This window comes from Salmo salar, chromosome ssa08 (assembly GCF_905237065.1).
Source record: "Salmo salar chromosome ssa08, Ssal_v3.1, whole genome shotgun sequence".
Taxonomy (NCBI): domain Eukaryota; kingdom Metazoa; phylum Chordata; class Actinopteri; order Salmoniformes; family Salmonidae; genus Salmo; species Salmo salar.
Genome location: NC_059449.1, coordinates 17,257,357 through 17,275,883, shown reverse-complemented (window position 1 = coordinate 17,275,883; position 18,527 = coordinate 17,257,357). Strand labels below are relative to the sequence as shown.

The following is an 18,527-nucleotide window of genomic DNA, read 5'->3' as shown; positions in this document are numbered from 1 at the left end:
ATTAGAGGCAACGATTACCAGCTGCCTCTAATTGGGAACCATACAAAACACCTAGTCACGCCTGACACAGGGCACAGGGCCTGACACAGTCAAACGTTTTCCAGACGTCAGATGTCTCTTTCTTTTTCTTCTTCCTCCGGCTAGTGTCTCCTTCCTCTAACTTGATAGACCACTCAGACGCCTGTGTGTCTCTTTTGTCTTTGTTGCTGCTGTTCGCACAGCGGCTCAATGGCAAAAATAAAAGTCATCTATTATCATTATATATCCCCAGTAGTTGAATCTTTTGACTGAACTGCTGTACGCCAGTCAGTGTCGGCATCTCAAATTGCACCCTATTCCCTATATAGTACACTATTTCTGACCAGAATGCTATACGGCCTGGTCACAAGTAGTGCACTTTATAGGGAAAGGGTGCCGTTTGGGATGCTACCAGTGTAGCTAGCAGCACACAGAACCCCTCCGCCCGCCTAGAGCACTAGCAGAATCCCGACACTGGTATTTGAAACAATCTGTCGCCCTACCGGTGTGATACAGAAGTGGCTCAAGGGGGAGGGAGTTGATTTGCGATATCCTATTTGTGTGTCACATGCTGTATCAGAGCCCCTCTGTAACCTGAGAAAGCTTGAGCCGAGACTCTCCTTGAGAAGCCCCACACCCCTACCCTCACCCCCCTTCAGTCCTCAATCATGAAGCCCTTTTTCCTCAAGTCGTCCCTAAATGCCTTTTTTTATTCTGCCCTCCGACCTGTGGAATGCGAGGACAAACAATAGATGGGTCTCGAGTCTCTCCTTCATGACAACAGAGGCTTTGGGGGTGATCCTGAGTGCAGGGATTTTTATAGGTGGGGTTGGTATCACTCCACACATGAATACCAGTTAGCTGGCTGGCTGGCTGGCTGGCTGGCTGGCTGGCTGGCTGGCTGGCTGGCTGGCTGGCTGGCTGGCTTTAGCTCAGGGCTGAGAACTATGACTGCTCTATCAGGGGATAAAGTGGAAATGAATGTTAGAAAATTAGTCTTGATATAAGGCAGTGATTTGGTTTCAAAGATAAAATATTTAAAGTCCCTCAATGATGGATACAGAGATAAAGTTGGTTGCTTGTTTACTCAGGTAAAGTCATTGCAGATGAAAGAGCTGGCCTTTCTTTCCAAGGGTCAGTTGGTCACTGCAGTCACCACTTCTTTATGCCTCATTAACACCGAAGCAGTCAGGGTCGTGTTCATTAAGCACCAAACTGAAGAAAAGAATACACTGAAACAGGGAGGGACTATCTGGACACCTCCAATTAGAACTGCACATTTGTTTTCCGTTGCAAAACATTTTAAAACATTTTTATGTTGCGTTCCCAAATTAACACAACCCAGAATTCAGCTCTCAATCCAATTTCTGTTTTCTTTTCCCTTCTAGCCATTTCCAAGGTGGTCATCGATCCCCCCAGGTTCCCCCCGAACCACCACAACATTATCCCTGACTCGGACCACAAGAGGACCACCACCACAATCCGACCGCCCATGACCGCCAAGAGAGTCGCCCCCACCGCCCCCAAAAGAACCACAACCACTCCCAAACCAACGACCACTACTACTACAACTACTACTAGAGCACCTTCTACAACCACACCCCCACCACCCCCACCTCCTCCAAGAACGATGCCCCCCGCCCCTCGTAAGCCAGTGGTCCCCACGAGACTACCAATCATACCCACCAGGAGACCCCCTGTAGTCACCCGTAAGCCCTACGTGCCCCCACGGCGTCCCGCCATCACCTCTCCACCGCCCCCCACCCGCAGGACCCCGCCCTACGTGCCCACACTCCGCCCGCCTCCCCCAAAACAGCCCGAGCCGGTCACCCCAGTGGACAACACCATCGAGAAGGAGGTCACCAAACAGAGAGGTGACGTCCACAGTAAGTCTGGTTTTTGTTTTGCTTGAGGTTTACATTGACTGTTATGCATAGAGAGTGTGTGTGTGTGTGTGTGTGTGTGTGTGTGGCATCCATAAACTTCTGAATGTCCACCTCAGCTACTTTTCTGCAGATTTGGTTAAAAAGAAAAATAATATTTATCGGCCGGAGAGTCAAGTGTGCGCTCCGACAGCGAAACGAGATGGGTGGGGCTAAAGCTTAAGAGGGTGTGAACGATGCTGAATGGGTGTAGACAAAGAAAAGCTCTTCACTAGGTAGCAAAACATTCAACGGCGATATTCTCAAAAGTGAGTTTACAAGTTGATCAACTTTCAAAGCAGAATTACTTTCCCATTGTTCCTCAAATGCAGTGTATGATATACCATTTTCTAGCTCTGAGTCTCTACTTTTATCTAATGTAAAAAAACACCATTTCAAATGTTGGTACATAAGACCGAATCCAGGTGGTGAGTCCCATATGCAGTCAATTTATCCTGTTATGGCTAGGGGGCAGTATTTTCACGGACGGATAAAAAACGTACCCGATTTAATCTGATTAGTACTCCTGCCCAGAAACTAGAATATGCATATAATTATTAGCCTTGGATAGAAAACACTCCAAAGTTTCTAAAACTGTTTGAATGGTGTCTGTGAGTATAACAGAACTCATTTGGCAGGCCAAAACCTGAGAAGATTTCATGCAGGAAGTGGCCTGTCTGACAAGGTGTCGTTCTTCTTGTCTCTGTTTATTGAAGAGTGAGGATCTTAGCTGTCCCGTGACACTTCCTACGGCTGCCATAGGCTCTCAGAAGGCGGCAAAACACTGAATCGTGGCTTTGCAGGCTCTGGCTGAAACAAAGTAGCGCGTTTGGGTAGTGGCTGGTTACAGTACTGTGAGACTCAGGCTCGTGCCCGCGTCGACCGAAAGCTTTGTTTTCTTTCCTGTGTTTAGCTAAATGGACATTCCCGGTCGGAATATTATCGCTTTTTTACGAGAAAAATTGCATAAAAATGGATTTTAAACAGCGGTTGACATGCTTCGAAGTACGGTAATGGAATATTTAGATTTTTTTGTCACGAATTGCGCCATGCGCGCGACCCTTCTTTACCATTCGGATAGTGTCTGGGACGCACGAACAAAACGCCGCTATTCGGATATAACGATGGATTATTTTGGACCAAACCAACATTTGTTATTGAAGTAGCAGTCCTGGGAGTGCATTCTGACGAAGACAACAAAAGGTAATCAAACTTTTATAATAGTAAATCTGATATTGGTGAGTGCTAAACTTGCCGGGTGTCTAAATAGCTAGCCCGTGATGTCTGGGCTATGTACTTAGAATATTGCAAAATGTGCTTTCACCAAAAAGCTATTTTAAAATCGGACATATCGAGTGCATAGAGGAGTTCTGTATCTATAATTCTTAAAATAATTGTTATGCTTTTTGTGAACGTTTATCGTGAGTAATTTAGTAAATTGTTAGCAAATTCCCCGGAAGTTTGCGGGGGGTATGCTAGTTCTGAACGTCACATGCTAATGTAAAAAGCTGTTTTTTGATATAAATATGAACTTGATTGAACAAAACATGCATGTATTGTATAACATAATGTCCTAGGGTTGTCATCTGATGAAGATCATCAAAGGTTAGTGCTGCATTTAGCTGTCTTCTGGGTTTTTGTGACATTATATGCTAGCTTGAAAAATGGGTGTCTGATTATTTCTGGCTTGGTACTCTGCTGACATAATCTAATGTTTTGCTTTCGCTGTAAAGCCTTTTTTTAAATCGGACAGTGTGGTTAGATAAAGGAGAGTCTTGTCTTTAAAATGCTGTGAAATAGTCATATGTTTGAAAAATTGAAGTTTTTGTATTTTTGAGGAATTTGTAATTCGCGCCACGCCCATCATTGGATATTGGAGCAGGTGTTCCGCTAGCGGAACGTCCAGATGTAAGTTAACTTGATAAGACGCTTGACAAGTTTCTGCCAACTGGATGTGATCACATTTACATATGCATATTTCTTTCATCCAGTTCGTAATATATCAGGCATGATTGTGAAATATGTCCATCCAACCATTCCCAATGACAAAATGAAAACACTTTATGTCTCTCTGTCAACAAGCCAGTTGTGAAGCGGTCCAGAGAAATCACGTGTGTATTATTATCTTAACCCATTTTCAACAGAAACTGGAGAACATCTGAATGCCATTGAACTGAGGGGGATTGTCAGTCTTTTGCCAAAGTATATTCCACTATCTATCTAGGCCAGTATGGGGGGGTGGGGGGGGGGGTAATAGAGGCTAGAGAAACATTATTTTAACACAGTTAAGGGCAGGTAGAGAACTCAAGACGGACCATACAGGCTCATGGAAACCTTACAGGCCCATGGCTTTTGGGGGAACATTCGTGGTCATAGCATAGGCTCACCATATGATAATACCACTTGCTATGCAGTTATTGACAATAATTCACCTAGTTGCAAAAAAATGCAGACTTGGTACTAGTCTGACACCTTTATTCTCATTGGATCAGACTTGACCTTACACAGTTAGCCTGCACTATAACACACTGGCCTGGTACCAGATCTGTCTTGCCAGCTCCAATGGTCAATGTGACGTTATATTGTTCTGGAAAGACAGCACAAACAGATCTGCAATCAGACTAATATAATACTGGAATACAAAACATCTGAAAATCCCAGTGCCTATTTGAACGCTGTTGATTAAAAGTCATCGCCAAGGCCCTCTGACATCAATAGGCTGTGAGGATGAAAGGGTGGCGGTGCAGCAGCCATGGTGCATGCTGGGAGGTGAGATAGATCGTGTTTCCCACCGACCTAGCCAGATGGCCTCATAATTAGAAAATTAAAAAAACTAGCGGGTAGATTGCATTCACATCAGTTTGCGTTATTTGGAGGAAGACATCCATATATTCAGCTGAATAGCCTCGGAGAATGTCTTTGAAATGTGTTGTTTGAATGAGATGAGAGGGAGAGGAAAGGACAATGCCCCGGCCATATCAATAGAATATTTTAATTGGATTTGTGATTCAAGAGGATAAGAATGATCGTCAAAGCATAAGGAATACTGTTGTCAGATTTCTGTTGTCCTTTGCAGAAGCTTGAATCAGACTTGGGCTCCCGAGTGGTCAGCAGTCTAAGGCACTACATCTCAGTGCTAGAGGCATCACTACAAACCCTGGTTCGATTCCAGGCTTTATCACAACCGACCGTGATTGGGAGTCCCATAGGGCAGTGCACAATTGGCCCAGCGTCGTCTGGGTTAGGGTTTGGCTGGGGTAGGCCGTCATTGTAAATAAGAATTTGTTCTTGTTAAATAAAGGTAAAAAAAAAAATGTTTTAAGTTGTTCAGAACTTGGAAGCATCAGCTTGTTTATACATTTCAGTTTGTTTACTTTTAGTAAAGTAAATGAAGTAAAACGTTTTGTAAAGTAAAATATAAGTTTTAGTACTTTTAGCTCGTAATTGGGACTCTGTAGATTGCCCTGTAATTGTCTTGTTGAGGCTGTGCTGATCAGTCAAGGTGGAGCTGATGACGCGTGCCAGTCATTGAGGAAGAGGGATTGAGCGCTAACCACTTTCTTGGTCCTGTTGGAATCCTTTTGAAGATACATCCTCCCTTCCATTCATTCCTTGAAGTGGTCGCAGCAAAGAAGTACCCCAGGAAAACTCTGTCTTCTTACCCACACAAACATTTCATAAATGTGTCACCATCGGCTAATCAAATTCCTCTTTAAAGGGATCGTTTTCCAGGTTTTTATCCCAATCTTAATTTATTTATTACCTCAAGAGAGTAAACAGATATTCTGGAGTGATATTGTTGCAATATAAGTACAATTTTGGAAGAGAAGTGTTTCCCCAAATTTGTTTGTCACACGTTCATACTCACATCCCATGCATTGTTTACTTCACACGGCTTCCCATAAAGGTTTTATTTAAATTCTAATAAAAACACTTAACTTCTGTTGAGGTAAGAAAACAATTATGAATTGGGTAAAAATCCAGAAAATTATCCCTTTAAGACACATTCAAAAAAAGGAACTTGTGCATTGAAAAAGCCTGTGCTTGGCTTGGTTAGCAGAGTATGTGAAAATCCCCTCTTGAGCTTTAAGCCCCGTCGACTGCCCAAATATTTGCCACAGAATTAAACAAGACAGGGTCAAGAGGAGCGCTAGCGACAAGGACGTCTAACACAGTGGAGTAAATCAGATTTATTAAGCGTGGGAGTGCAGCTGCTGGCCGAGGGAGATTGATTCCCTGAAGTAATACTTAGCCCTTTGTTTCTCACAGTGTAAAGTGGAGCTGTACATTATCGTGTCCAACTGCCATGGACTTCAGTAGGGCAGACCTGGGTTCAAGTTGTATACTGAAAATAAAAATAAACGCAGCATGCAACAATTACAACGATTTACCTGAGTTACAGTACATATAAGGCAATCAGTCAATTGGAATAAATTCATTAGGTCCTATTCTATGGATTTCACATGACTGGGCAGGGGTGCAGCCATGGGTAGGCCTAGGTGGGCATAGGCCCACCCAGTGGGGAGCCATGCCTAGCCAATCAGAATTAGGTTTTCCCCACAAAAGGGCTTTATTACAGACAAATACTCCTCAGTTTCATCAGCTGTCTGGATGGCTGGTCTCAGATTATCCCACAGATGAAGAAGCCGGATGTGGAGGTCCTTGGCTGGCGCGGTTACATGTGATCTGTGGTTGTGAGGCAGGTTGGATGTACTGCCAAATTCTCTAAAACAACGTTGGAGACGGCTTATGGTAGCGAAATGAACATCCAATTCTCTGGCAACAGCTCTGGTGGATATTCCTGAAGACAGCATGACAATTGCACGCTCCCTCAACTTGAGACATCTGCGGCATTGTGTTGTGTGACAAAACTGAACATTTAAGAGTGGCCTTTTCTTGTCCCCAGCACAAGGTGCACTTTTGTAATGATCATGCTGTTTAATCAGCTTCTTGTTATGCCACACCTGTCAGGTGGATGGATTATCTTGGAGCAATGCTCACTTACCGGGATGTAAACAAATTTGTGCACAGCATTTGAGAGAAATAAGCTTTTTGTGCGTATGGAAAATTTGTGTCTGTCCCCGTAGGAGAACCCTTTTTGGTTCCAGGTAGAACTCTTTTGGGTTCCATGTAGAAGGGTTCTAAATGAAACCCTTAAGGGTTCTACCTGGAACCAAAAAGGTTTTCTTCGAAGGGTTCTCCTACGGGGACAGCAGAAGAACCCTTTTTAGTTCTAGATTGCACCTTTTTTCTAAGAGTGTACAGTAGCACGCTCAGCCAATGTAGCTCCTAGGGAGGTCCTCCCCCCCTCCCCCCTTTCCCCTTCCTCCTTGGCCTGAATACGTCTATGGCCTGGATGCCTGGCATTGCTGGAGAGCCTGGTGTCTTGCCAGGGAATCTGTGCACAGCCCTCTGCTTCCTGATTCCACAGACAGACAGACAGATAGGCAGACAGACAGGCTGACGTGCTACATCAATGTCAGGTCAGGAGTGGCCCAAGCTAGTGGCTAACACTGGAGTAAATGAAGTAGACTGCTAGAACACAAGGTGGGGTGGGAGAGCCAGGGGTTAGGATTCAGACGTCAAGTGTCGTGCCTTTGGAACAGTATCAGTGTATCGTACCCTAATTGAGGTGTTGGCAGTTATGTTTTATCAATCCTATTTTTCTTTGAGATTTTGTCATTGTCAAAATATCATTTTCCATAGGCAACTTAATCTAAACATCATGTTTGACAAGTTAAACCTGGTCAATAGGACTTTGAGTGACGTTGAGCTAGACAAGAAGTACTGTACTTAGAGTAAGGTGCATCTTAAGCTCCCACAAACTCCCATGTTTCCATTTGACCTGTGACCTTTTAGGCATTGGGGCGACTTGGCATTCCAGTATATAAGGCAGTATGACCACAGTTATGTCAGTAGAGACTGAGGGTTATTTCAGTAGTGGCTGTGTTACTGTGCCACGAGAGAGGGGCCCCAGGGTCGTGTGTGCGTGCGTGCGTCACAGCGTTTACACGGCCATTGCATCAGAAACAGCTGAAGACCCCCCCCCCCACCCCTTGCGCTGTGTCTACCAATCATAGGGTCTGAATTAGCAGAGTTGAGTACAGTAGGCAGAATGGACCTAATATGTGAACCCGTTTGTAGTACAGTGTACTGCAGTGTATGAATGTGTTTTTGTTCTCATTCAGGTGCCATGTATTTTGTCTCTATCCAAATTATATCGTATCTTTGAGGGTTGATATCAATTTTCATGCTCTTATATAGCGGTGGTCAAACCTGTCTGAGAACATATTCACCTGCCAGATAGGTGTGCTGATTAACAGCCAAATATCCCAGAGGATATTGCTCTTCTCCCTACTATCTATCATTATCAACAAAATATGTATTTTGTATTCTCTGTCAATGTAGCGCGTACACACAAACACTTATTCATTTCCTTAAAACCTCTTGATTCCGTTTTTTCTCTTTGCTCCCCTAGTTCCGCGTAACCATGATCACAACACCGTCTTGGGGGTCGACTTTGACATTGAGCTGGGCAACACGGCCGACGAATCGAAGGATGACCCAGGTAAACAGAAACATTTGTCAAACACGAAGGGAAAGATATGATAGTGACTTGGTGTGTTTTTGATGGACTGTCACAGGAAAGTCACAGATTAGATTTGTCCTGTTTGTTTATATGACACATACCCAGAATGCATTGCTTCATGATTGATTGATTAATTGGTTGAGTTGAAGGTTTAATGTAACGACCACAGGAGGTTGGTGGCACCTTAATTGGGGAGGACGGGCACGTGGTAATGGCTGGAGTGGAATGGTATCAACAACATCAAACACATGGTTCCAGCCATTATTATGAGCCGTCGTCCCCTCAGCAGCCTCCACAGGTACTGATGCGGCAGTTAGACAAACACACACACGCTGACGCACACACACACACACACACACACACACACACACACACACACACACACTTGAATAAGGAAGAGCAGTGTACTCTTGGTACTTGAGAACGTTATCCACCACACCTGGGGCTTGCTTATGTGATTTATTGATGTCAATAAAACACTATTTAAATTGCCTAATGATTCCACTATGGGCTTATTTTGGCATGCCGTACATGATCGGATCAGCAGTTTGGCGTGAAACAGTGCTTTCATTGGCTCAGAGAATGATCCTGTTAAGTGCTTTTCACGACCCAATGTTCAGGGTTGAAATGATGAATGCTAGTTTCATCTCAAGACACAATTTGTACTTGCGATGCATGAATTATTATGGCTTATGTCCAAAACAAATAAATCAAAATCGAAATGATCATTCGTATCCGATTACTCACTGTCATGACCACAATGTATTTCTTGATGTCACGTCCTGACCAGCAGAGGGAGTAGTTGTGTAGTTTTTGGTCAGGACGTGGCAGAAGAAGTCTCTGTATGTGTTTTCTAGTATGTCTGTTTCTTTGTTGGTCTGTGTGGCTCCCGATCAGGAACAGCTGGTTATCGTTGTTCCTGATTGGGAGTCATATATTAGGAGTGTGTTTTTCACCTGGGGTTTGTGGGTTGTTGTTTTTCGCACTGCTATATTCTGTATAGCCTGTGAAACTGTCACCTGTCTTTCTTGTTTTCTGTGTTCACTTTATTCTAATTAAATATAAAGATGAACATTCATATCCCGTCTGCGTTTTGGTCATCCATTCCCAACGACAGCCGTTACAGTTGATGGTTTATGCGGAGTGGCTAAATGAAATGATATGGTGGCTGACACACTTCGATGAACACACACACACACACACACACACACACACATAAACACACAAGCATACATACACACGCGCACACACAAACCCACACACAGTTATCATCAGATTTATTTTGTGAAATGAAGGCTTGCTTTGCAGGCAATTCAGATCAGTTCGCTCCCATTTCATCCATCACGGCGCTCTCAGTCCACCGCTCTTGAGAAATCAATATTTATTGTTCTGTAATAACTTGTGCATTCACCACCTTTCTTTCACATCTTCTCTATGTTCTTTCATATACATAAGAGAGAATGGAAATGATGCTGCATCCATTGGAATCAAAGGCACACAGCAGGAGGGATTTGAGCCACGTTCACGCAAGGAGAGCCTTTGTGTGAGCTTCGTTCAAGCAAGGAGAGCTTTTGTGGGGTAAAGGTACTTGAAATATGTGAAACAATGTTGTTTAAATTCCTCTTCAGAGGCTGGTTACCTGAGCTGCTCCTTTGATAATGGCCTTTGCGGTTGGATCCGGGACAAGGATGGCGACCTGCACTGGGAGACAACACCGGACCCATCTGGTAAGAACCAGAGTTCACTTTTTTAGACTTTACTTTTTGCTAGTCAGATTAATGCAAACCAGATTATTCTGGACGTTGCTACAAATGGTTCAGAGGAAGCAATATTTCCTCAGGGAAGGCAAAAATAACATACATGTCAACTTCAAAAAAGTTGACTAACCCTTTAACCTCACTTTTGCATTCAGATACTAACATTTTAATGATAAGCACAGAAGTTCTCTTTTCATATTAGAACATTGTCTCTAAAAGTGTGTTGCTGGTTTTACAACAGGAAGGTCTGATCCTTGGTAGATCTAGCTGTGGTTATTATTCATTGAGAAACAAGTGCCTTTTGAAGAGACTGCATTATTCAACAGTATTCAAATCAAAACACTTGATTACAGGCAGACAGTTGGTTCAGAGAAAACAAGATGTGTTTTTTTTTGCAATGGTTCCACTCAATCATATGTCAAGAGTAAATTTAATTCAGTCTATTCTGACTCTTTTTAGTAGTGTAACTTTATAGACCCAGGAGGACATTTTGGGGGGTTTTCGGTACGAATTTCAATGAGGACAATATTCTGTAAAATGGAGCTGCCGATAACGAAAAGATGAAGCCACCTGATTGAGACACATGCATCTGAAAACTAAAACCAGTGTTCTAGCATCTCCTTCGTTTCCAAACGTTTTCCCCCGTTTTCTCCTATTGAACACTACCCTGATTGTGATGTCACTTTCTCTTCCTCTTTCCTCTCCACAGGTGGAAAATACCTCACCATCCCTGAGGTGAGCGACAAGAAGAGCGGGCGAGGGGCGCGCCTGGTCCTCCCGTTGACTCCTCCCTGGAACGACGGTAACCTGTGTCTGTCGTTCCGCCACAAGCTGGCAGGACACCATGTGGGTATGCTCCAGGTGTTTGTGAAGAAAGGGAAGCAGTACAGCCCGGCCGTGTGGGGAAGGACGGGGGGCAGCGGCTGGAGACATACCCAGATCACACTGTGGGGCACGGGACTTGAGAGTGTGAGTATTCAGTAGTGTATATACAGTATATATATATATATATATATATATATATATATATATAAACTCAGCAAAAAAAGAATCGTCCCTTTTTCAGGACCCTGTCTTTCAAAGATAATTCGTAAAAATCCAAATAACTTCACAGATTTTCATTGTAAAGGGTTTAAACACTGTTTCCCATGCTTGCTCAATGAATCATAAACAGTTAATGAACATGCACCTGTGGAACGGTCGTTAAGACACTAACAGCTTACCGACGGTAGGTAATTAAGGTCACAGTTATGAAAACTTAGGACACTAATGAGGCCTTTCTACTGACTCTGAAAAACACAAAAAGAATGATGCCAAGGGTCCCTGCTCATCTGCGTGAACGTGCCTTAGGCATGCTGCAGGGAGGCATGAGGACTGCAGATGTGGCCAGGGCAATAAATTGCAATGTCTGTACTGTGAGACGCCTAAGACAGCGCTACAGGGAGACAGGATGGAGAGCTGATCGTCCTCGTAGTGGCAGACCACGTGTAACAACACCTACACAGGATCGGTACATCCGAACATCACACCTGTGGGACAGGTACAGGATGGCAACAACAACTGCCCGAGTTACACCAGGAACGTACAATCCCTCCATCAGTGCTCAGACTGTCCGCTATAGGCTGAGAGAGACTGGACTGAGGGCTTGTAGGCCTGTTGTAAGGCAGGTCCTCACCAGACAACACCGGCAACAATGTCGCCTATGGGCACAAACCCACCATCGCTGGACCAGACAGGACTGGCAAAAAGTGCTCTTCACCGACAAGTCGCAGTTTTGTCTCACCAGGGGTGATAGTCGGATTCGCGTTTATTGTCGAAGGAATGAGCGTTACACCGAGGCCTGTACTCTGGAGCGGGATCAATTTGGAGGTGGAGGGTCCGTCATGGTCTGGGGCGGTGTGTCACAGCGTCATCGGACTGAGCTTGTTGTCATTGCAGGCAATCTCAGCGCTGTGCGTTACAGGGAAGACATCCTCCTCCCTCATGTGGTACCCTTCCTGCAGGCTCATCCTGACATGACACTCCAGCATGACAACGCCACCAGCCATACCGCTCATTTTGTGTGTTGATTTCCTGCAAGACAGGAATTTCAGTGTTCTACCATGGCCAGCAGAGAGCCCAGATCTCAATTCCATTGAGGACGTCTGGGACCTGTTGGATCGGAGGGTGAGGGCTAGGGCCATTCCCCCCAAAATTGTCCGGGAACTTGAAGGTGCCTTGGTGGAAGAGTGGGTTAACATCTCACAGCAAGAACTGCCAAATCTGGTGCAGTCCATGAGGAGAAGATGCACTGCAGTACTTAATGCAGCTGGTGGCCACACCAGATACTGACTGTTAATTTAGATTTTGACCCCCCCCCCCCTTTTTGTTCAGGGACACATTATTCCATATCTGGACGAGTTCCCGGACATGTCTGTGGAACTTGTTCAGTTTATGTCTCAGTTGTTGAATCTTGTTATGTTCATACAAATATTTACACGTTAAGTTTGCTGAAAATAAACGCAGTTGTCAGTGAGAGGACGTTTCTTTTTTTGCTGAGTTTATTTTAAAAAAGTTTGGGGTCACTTAGAAATGCCCTTGTTTTCCATGAAAACATACATGAAATGAGTTCAAAATGAATAGTAAATATAGTTAAGACATTGACAAGGTTATAAATAATGATTTTTAATTGAAATAATATTTGTGTCCTTCAAACTTTACTTTCATCAAAGAATCCTCCGTTTGCAGCAATTACAGCCTTGCAGACCATTGGCATGGTAGTTGTTAAGCGCCGTCCACAGGGTATTGTATGGCGTTGCAAAATGGAGTGATAGCCTACCTTCTGCAACATCCCCATTTACCCTGTATAAATCTCCCACTTTACCACCACCAAAGCACCCCCAGACCATCACATTGCCTCCACCATGCTTGACAGATGACGTCAAGCACTCCTCCAGTATCTTTTCATTTTTTCTGCGTCTCACGAATGTTCTTCTTTGTGATCCGAACACCTCAAACTTAGATTCGTCTGTCCATACCACTTTTTTCCAATCTTCCTCTGTCCAGTGTCTGTGTTCTTTTGCCCATCTTAATCTTTTCTTTTTATTGGCCAGTCTGAGATATGTCTTTTTCTTTGCAACTCTGCCTAGAAGGTCAGCATCACGGAGTTGCCTCTTCCCTGTTGACATTGAGACTGGTGTTTTACAAGTACTATTTAATGAAGCTGCCAGTTGAGGACTTGTGAGGCGTCTGTTTCTCAAACTAGACACTCTAATGTACTTGCCTCTTGCTCAGTTGTGCACCAGGGCCTCGCACTTCTCTTTCTATTCTGGTTAGTGCCAGTTTGCGCTGTTTTGTGAAGGGAGTAGTGCACAGCATTGTACCAGATCTTCAGTTTCTTGGCAATTTCTCGCATGGAATAGCCTTAATTTCTCAGCCAGAACAAGAATATACTAACGAGTTTCAGAAGAAAGGTCTTTGTTTCTGGCCAATTTGAGCCTGTAATTGAACCCACAAATGCTGATGCTCCAGATATTCAACTAGTCCAAAGAAGGCCAGTTTTATTGCTTCTTTAATAAGAACAACAGTTTTCAGCTGTGCTAACATAATTGAACAAGGGTTTTCTAATGTTCAATTAGCCTTTTAAAATCATACACTTGGATTAGCTAACACAACGTGCCATTGGAACACAGGAGTGACGGATGCTGATAATGGGCCTCTGTACGCCTATGTAGATATTCCATTATAAAATCAGCCGTTTCCAGCTACAATAGTCATTTACAACATTAACAATGTCTACACTGTATTTCTGATCAATTTGATGTTATTTTAATGGCCAAAAATGTGCTTTTATTTTAAAAACAAGGACCCCAAACTTTTGAATGGTAGTGTATATATACAGTACCAGTCAAAAGTTTGGACACACCTACTCATTCCAGGGTTTTTCTTTATTTTTACTGTTTTCTACATTGTAGGATAATAGTGAAGACATCAAAACTATGAAATTACACATATGGAATCATGTGTTAACCAAAAAAGTGTTATATTTTATATTTGAGATTCTTCAAAGTATCCACCCTTTGCCTTGATGACAGCTTTGCACACTCTTGGCATTCTCTTGATTGTCTGGGTTAGGGGAGAGTTTGGCCGGCTGGCATTTCCTTGTCTCATCGTGCTCTAGCGACTCCTCATGGTGGGCCTGGCGCCTGCAAGCTGCCTTCCGGTCATCAGTTGGACTGTGCTTCCTCTGACACATTGGTGCGGCTGGCTTCCAGGTTAAGCGAGTAGTGTGTCAAGAAGCAGTGCAGCTTGGCAGGGTCATGTTTCAGAGGACGCATGGCTCTCGACCTTCTCTCCTGAGCCAACATTGTAACTACCAATTGGATATCGCAAAATTGTGTAGAAAAAGGGGGTAAAGTAAAAAAATGTAATAATATTAGAGTGTAAAGCTGTATACAGTAGCATATAGAGCGTATTAAGCAGTATACAGTAGTATATAGAGTGTAAAGCAGTATACAGAAGTATATAGAGAGTGTAAAGAAGTATACAGTAGTATATAGAGAGTTAAACAGGTGACAGTAGTATATAGAGAGTGTAAAGCAGTATACAGTAGAATATAAAGAGTAAAGCAGCATACAGCAGTATATAGAGAGTATAAAGCAGTATACAGTAGTACATAGAGAGTGTAAAGCAGTATACAGTAGTATATAAAGAGTGTAAAACAGTATACAGTAGTATATAGAGAGTAAAGCAGTATACAGTAGTATATAGAGAGTGTAAAGCAGTATACAATGGAATACGGAGAGTGTAAAGCAGTATACAGTAGTATAGAGAGTGTAAAACAGTATACGGTAGTATAGAGTGTAAAACAGTATACAGTAGCATAGAGTGTAAAGCAGTATACAGTAGTATATACAGAGTAAAGCAGCATACATTAGTATATAGAGAGTGTAAAGCAGTATACAGTAGTACATAGAGAGTGCAAAGAAATATACAGTAGTATATAGAGAGTGTAAAACAGGTTACAGCAGTATACAGTAGTATATAAAGAGTGTAAAGCAGTATACAGTAGTATATAGAGTGTAAAGCAGTATACAGTAGTGTATATAGAGAGTGTAAAGCAGTATACAGTAATATATATACAGAACACCTTCCTAATATTAAGTTGCACCCCCTTTTTCCCTCAGATCAGCCTCAATTTTTGGACTCTACAAGGTGCCGAAAGCGTTCCACAGGGATGCTGACATGTTGACTCCAATGCTTCCCACAGTTCTGTCAAGTTGGCTGAATGTCCTTTAGGTGGTGGACCATTCTTAATACACACGGGAAACTGTTGAGATTAAAAAAACCAGTAGCATTGCAGTTCTTGACACACTCAAACCGGTGCGCCTGGTACCTAGTACCATACCCCGTACAAAGGCACTCAAATATTTTGTCTTGCCCATTCACCCTCTGAATGGCACACATACACAATCCATGTCTCAATTGTCTCAAGGCTTGAAAATCCTTCCTCCCCTTCATCTACACTGATGATTGAAGTGGATTTAACAAGTAACACCAATAAGAGATCATAGCTTTCACCTGGTCAGTCTATGCCATAGAAAGAGCAGCTGTTCCTAAGGTATAAAGCAGTATACAGTAGTATGTCTGACACCACACTTAACTTTGCCATCTGTGACTGACCTTTAGCAACGACTGGTACGTTGGTTATTGGAGTGTGTGTTTGAATCATGGTTGTCCTCAATTGATGTTCTACTATATAGCCATATCAGAGACTGCCTTTCTCCCTGGCTAACCATCGATGCCCCCCTCCTCTCAAGCCATATCAGAGACTGCCTTTCTCCCTGGCTAACCATCGATGCCCCCCCTCCTCTCAAGCCATATCAGAGACTGCCTTTCTCCCTGGCTAACCATCGATGCCCCCCCTCCTCTCAAGCCATATCAGAGACTGCCTTTCTCCCTGGCTAACCATCGATGCCCCCCTCCTCTCAAGCCATATCAGAGACTGCCTTTCTCCCTGGCTAACCATCGATGCCCCCCTCCTCTCAAGCCATATCAGAGACTGCCTTTCTCCCTGGCTAACCATCGATGCCCCCCTCCTCTCAAGTCATAGCAGACTGCCTTTCCATGCCACCTCTGTCTGAAGCTGACTAGACACCATTCACATTCCATTTTGATAATTAGTTGTACCTGTTTTTTTTGTTTTGTTTTTGCTTCTCAAGTGCTTTGAGATAAGATTTTGTAATCGAAAGTGCTATATAAGCTAAATAACGTATTTATTGTGCTGTGTTGTTGTTCCCAGGTGATCCTGAAGGGCGAGCGCGGGCGCGGCCGGAGCGGAGAGATGGCCGTGGATGACATCACCTTGAGAAAAGGTTCCTGCACCGAGGAGCACAATCTGAGAAGACATTAATACACACAGCAGAGAGAGACAGAGATGGAGAGAGAAAGAAAGAGAGAAGTGGAGAGAAGATAGAGCCCAGGGTGGAGCAGACTCTGATTGGACCCCCATAGAGGGTCCAAGAGCACCTCTGGGGAGAAGGAGCATTTCTCTCTGCCTGTCCACCAATAAGAAGACCGCACCAAACCTGTCCACCAACAAGAGGACTGCACCAAACCTGTCCACCAATAACTAGACTGCACCAAACCTGTCCACCAATAACAAGACTGCACCAAACCTGTCCACCAATAAGAAGACTGCCCCAAACCACAGGGGAGAAAGAGGGTCCGCCATGTGATCCCCCACCACCCACCACCTCTACCCAGTCTCTCCAACTCTCCATCACCCGGTCCCTCACTATTAACCTGTGCATGCCCCTGGTAACCCTGGAAACGTCCCTGTGAGCACTGCCACCCAGCCAACCACACCGCCCAAAGGCCTTCATCGATGTTTCATCATCTTGCTTTCATATTTTAGTCAGAAGCCATATCTGATTATTTGCTATCCATCATTTAGATTGTCTAACTGTTTTAACCTGCGTCGTGTTCGTTAGGTACCAAACAGGGAAAAACTGACTGAAACGGGGAGGGACTACGAGGGCTTGTCCAATAAGAAACAATTATTTACATTTTCCATTACAGAGCATTTTAAAACATTTCCTGTTCTGTGCCCTAATGAACGCGACCCAGGGACAACAAGAGAAGACACCAATCTGTAATGATAATGGGGAGAATGAAAAATCCAAACCCTGCTCAGTTTATTTAGACAAATCAAATTCTGTAAAACTAGTGCTGAGGCACTCGTATGTTACTATTGCTACAACCGTACGCAAGTTCACATGATAAGCCATTATGATAAAAACAAATTCTCCCACTGCAAGATTTGTTTTATTTTAATGGATTATTTCCAAGACTTTCTGAAATGGGTCTTGGAGAAGTGGCGTATGAATTCTGAATTTTAAAATTGACCGTGATTTCTCTCTATGTGCTTTGTTCTATTAAGTGCAAGTTGGTTGTACTGGCGATGACAGTATCAACGATTTCTGGCTCTCACCCAGTGTATTATTGTAAATGTAGTCGTGTGTACATATTCTAGAACACTTTCATGCTCATATTAAGCTGTGTGGTTTATACGTTTATGTAAATTCAGACTTAAGTATTAATTGGAGTTGAAAAATGTATGGTTTTCGTTTGTTTCTATAATTCAAGATCAATATATGGATAAACATTTGAACCTTGTGGGAATACAAGGCTGTTTACAGTACATAAATGACCATATCTGTTCATGTTTTATGTTGAATTACTAGATCGCTTCCTCTGTAGTTTTTTAACGTTTTGCAGTACACAGTTGCATTATTGTGTCATCTGCCATAATGAAGTTTCTGATCTGTTGGAAATTCAAACTGTACTATATGCATGGATCAGTTCACCAAATTCTCATATACTCAGCCAATTATGTAAATAAAAGGACATTGACTGATACATGTTTGACTAAGCGTGTCATTGTCATGTTGTCTTTGTCTTTTCTGTGTGACACACTTTTACATCAAATCTAAAACAAAAAGCAATGCTTTAAGTGAGAACTAGGCATTTGTCTGAAGCCAAAAATTCACATGAGCACCACAATGACCACTCCACCCATGTTCCACTAAAGTTTTCCGGCACATAACTTTGACCTACTACGGTAGCTATGTCGCAAAGGTGGTTGGTGGCACCTTAATTGTGGAGGACAGGCTTGTGGTAATGGCTGGAGCAGAATTAGTGGACTGGTATCAAATTTATTTATTTATTTATTTTATTTAACCTTTATTTAACCAGGAAAGG

The 18,527-nt window shown here is 43.3% G+C and overlaps 1 protein-coding gene across 9 annotated transcripts in view; it reads left to right on the top strand.

The window, feature by feature from the left end:
* The window catches only part of LOC106610313 (nephronectin), a 53,012-nt gene extending 34,827 nt beyond the window's left edge, over window positions 1-18,185 (top strand). For all 9 annotated transcript variants that reach the window (XM_045722879.1, XM_045722885.1, XM_045722878.1 and 6 more), the window contains 5 exons: window positions 1,407-1,904; window positions 8,419-8,508; window positions 10,158-10,256; window positions 10,996-11,255; window positions 16,567-18,185. In XM_045722879.1, coding sequence (XP_045578835.1) covers window positions 1,407-1,904; window positions 8,419-8,508; window positions 10,158-10,256; window positions 10,996-11,255; window positions 16,567-16,677 — 1,058 coding nt within the window. In that variant the 3' untranslated portion in view covers window positions 16,678-18,185. The remainder of the gene's footprint in view (window positions 1-1,406; window positions 1,905-8,418; window positions 8,509-10,157; window positions 10,257-10,995; window positions 11,256-16,566) is intronic.
* The last annotated feature ends 342 nt before the right edge of the window (window positions 18,186-18,527 follow it).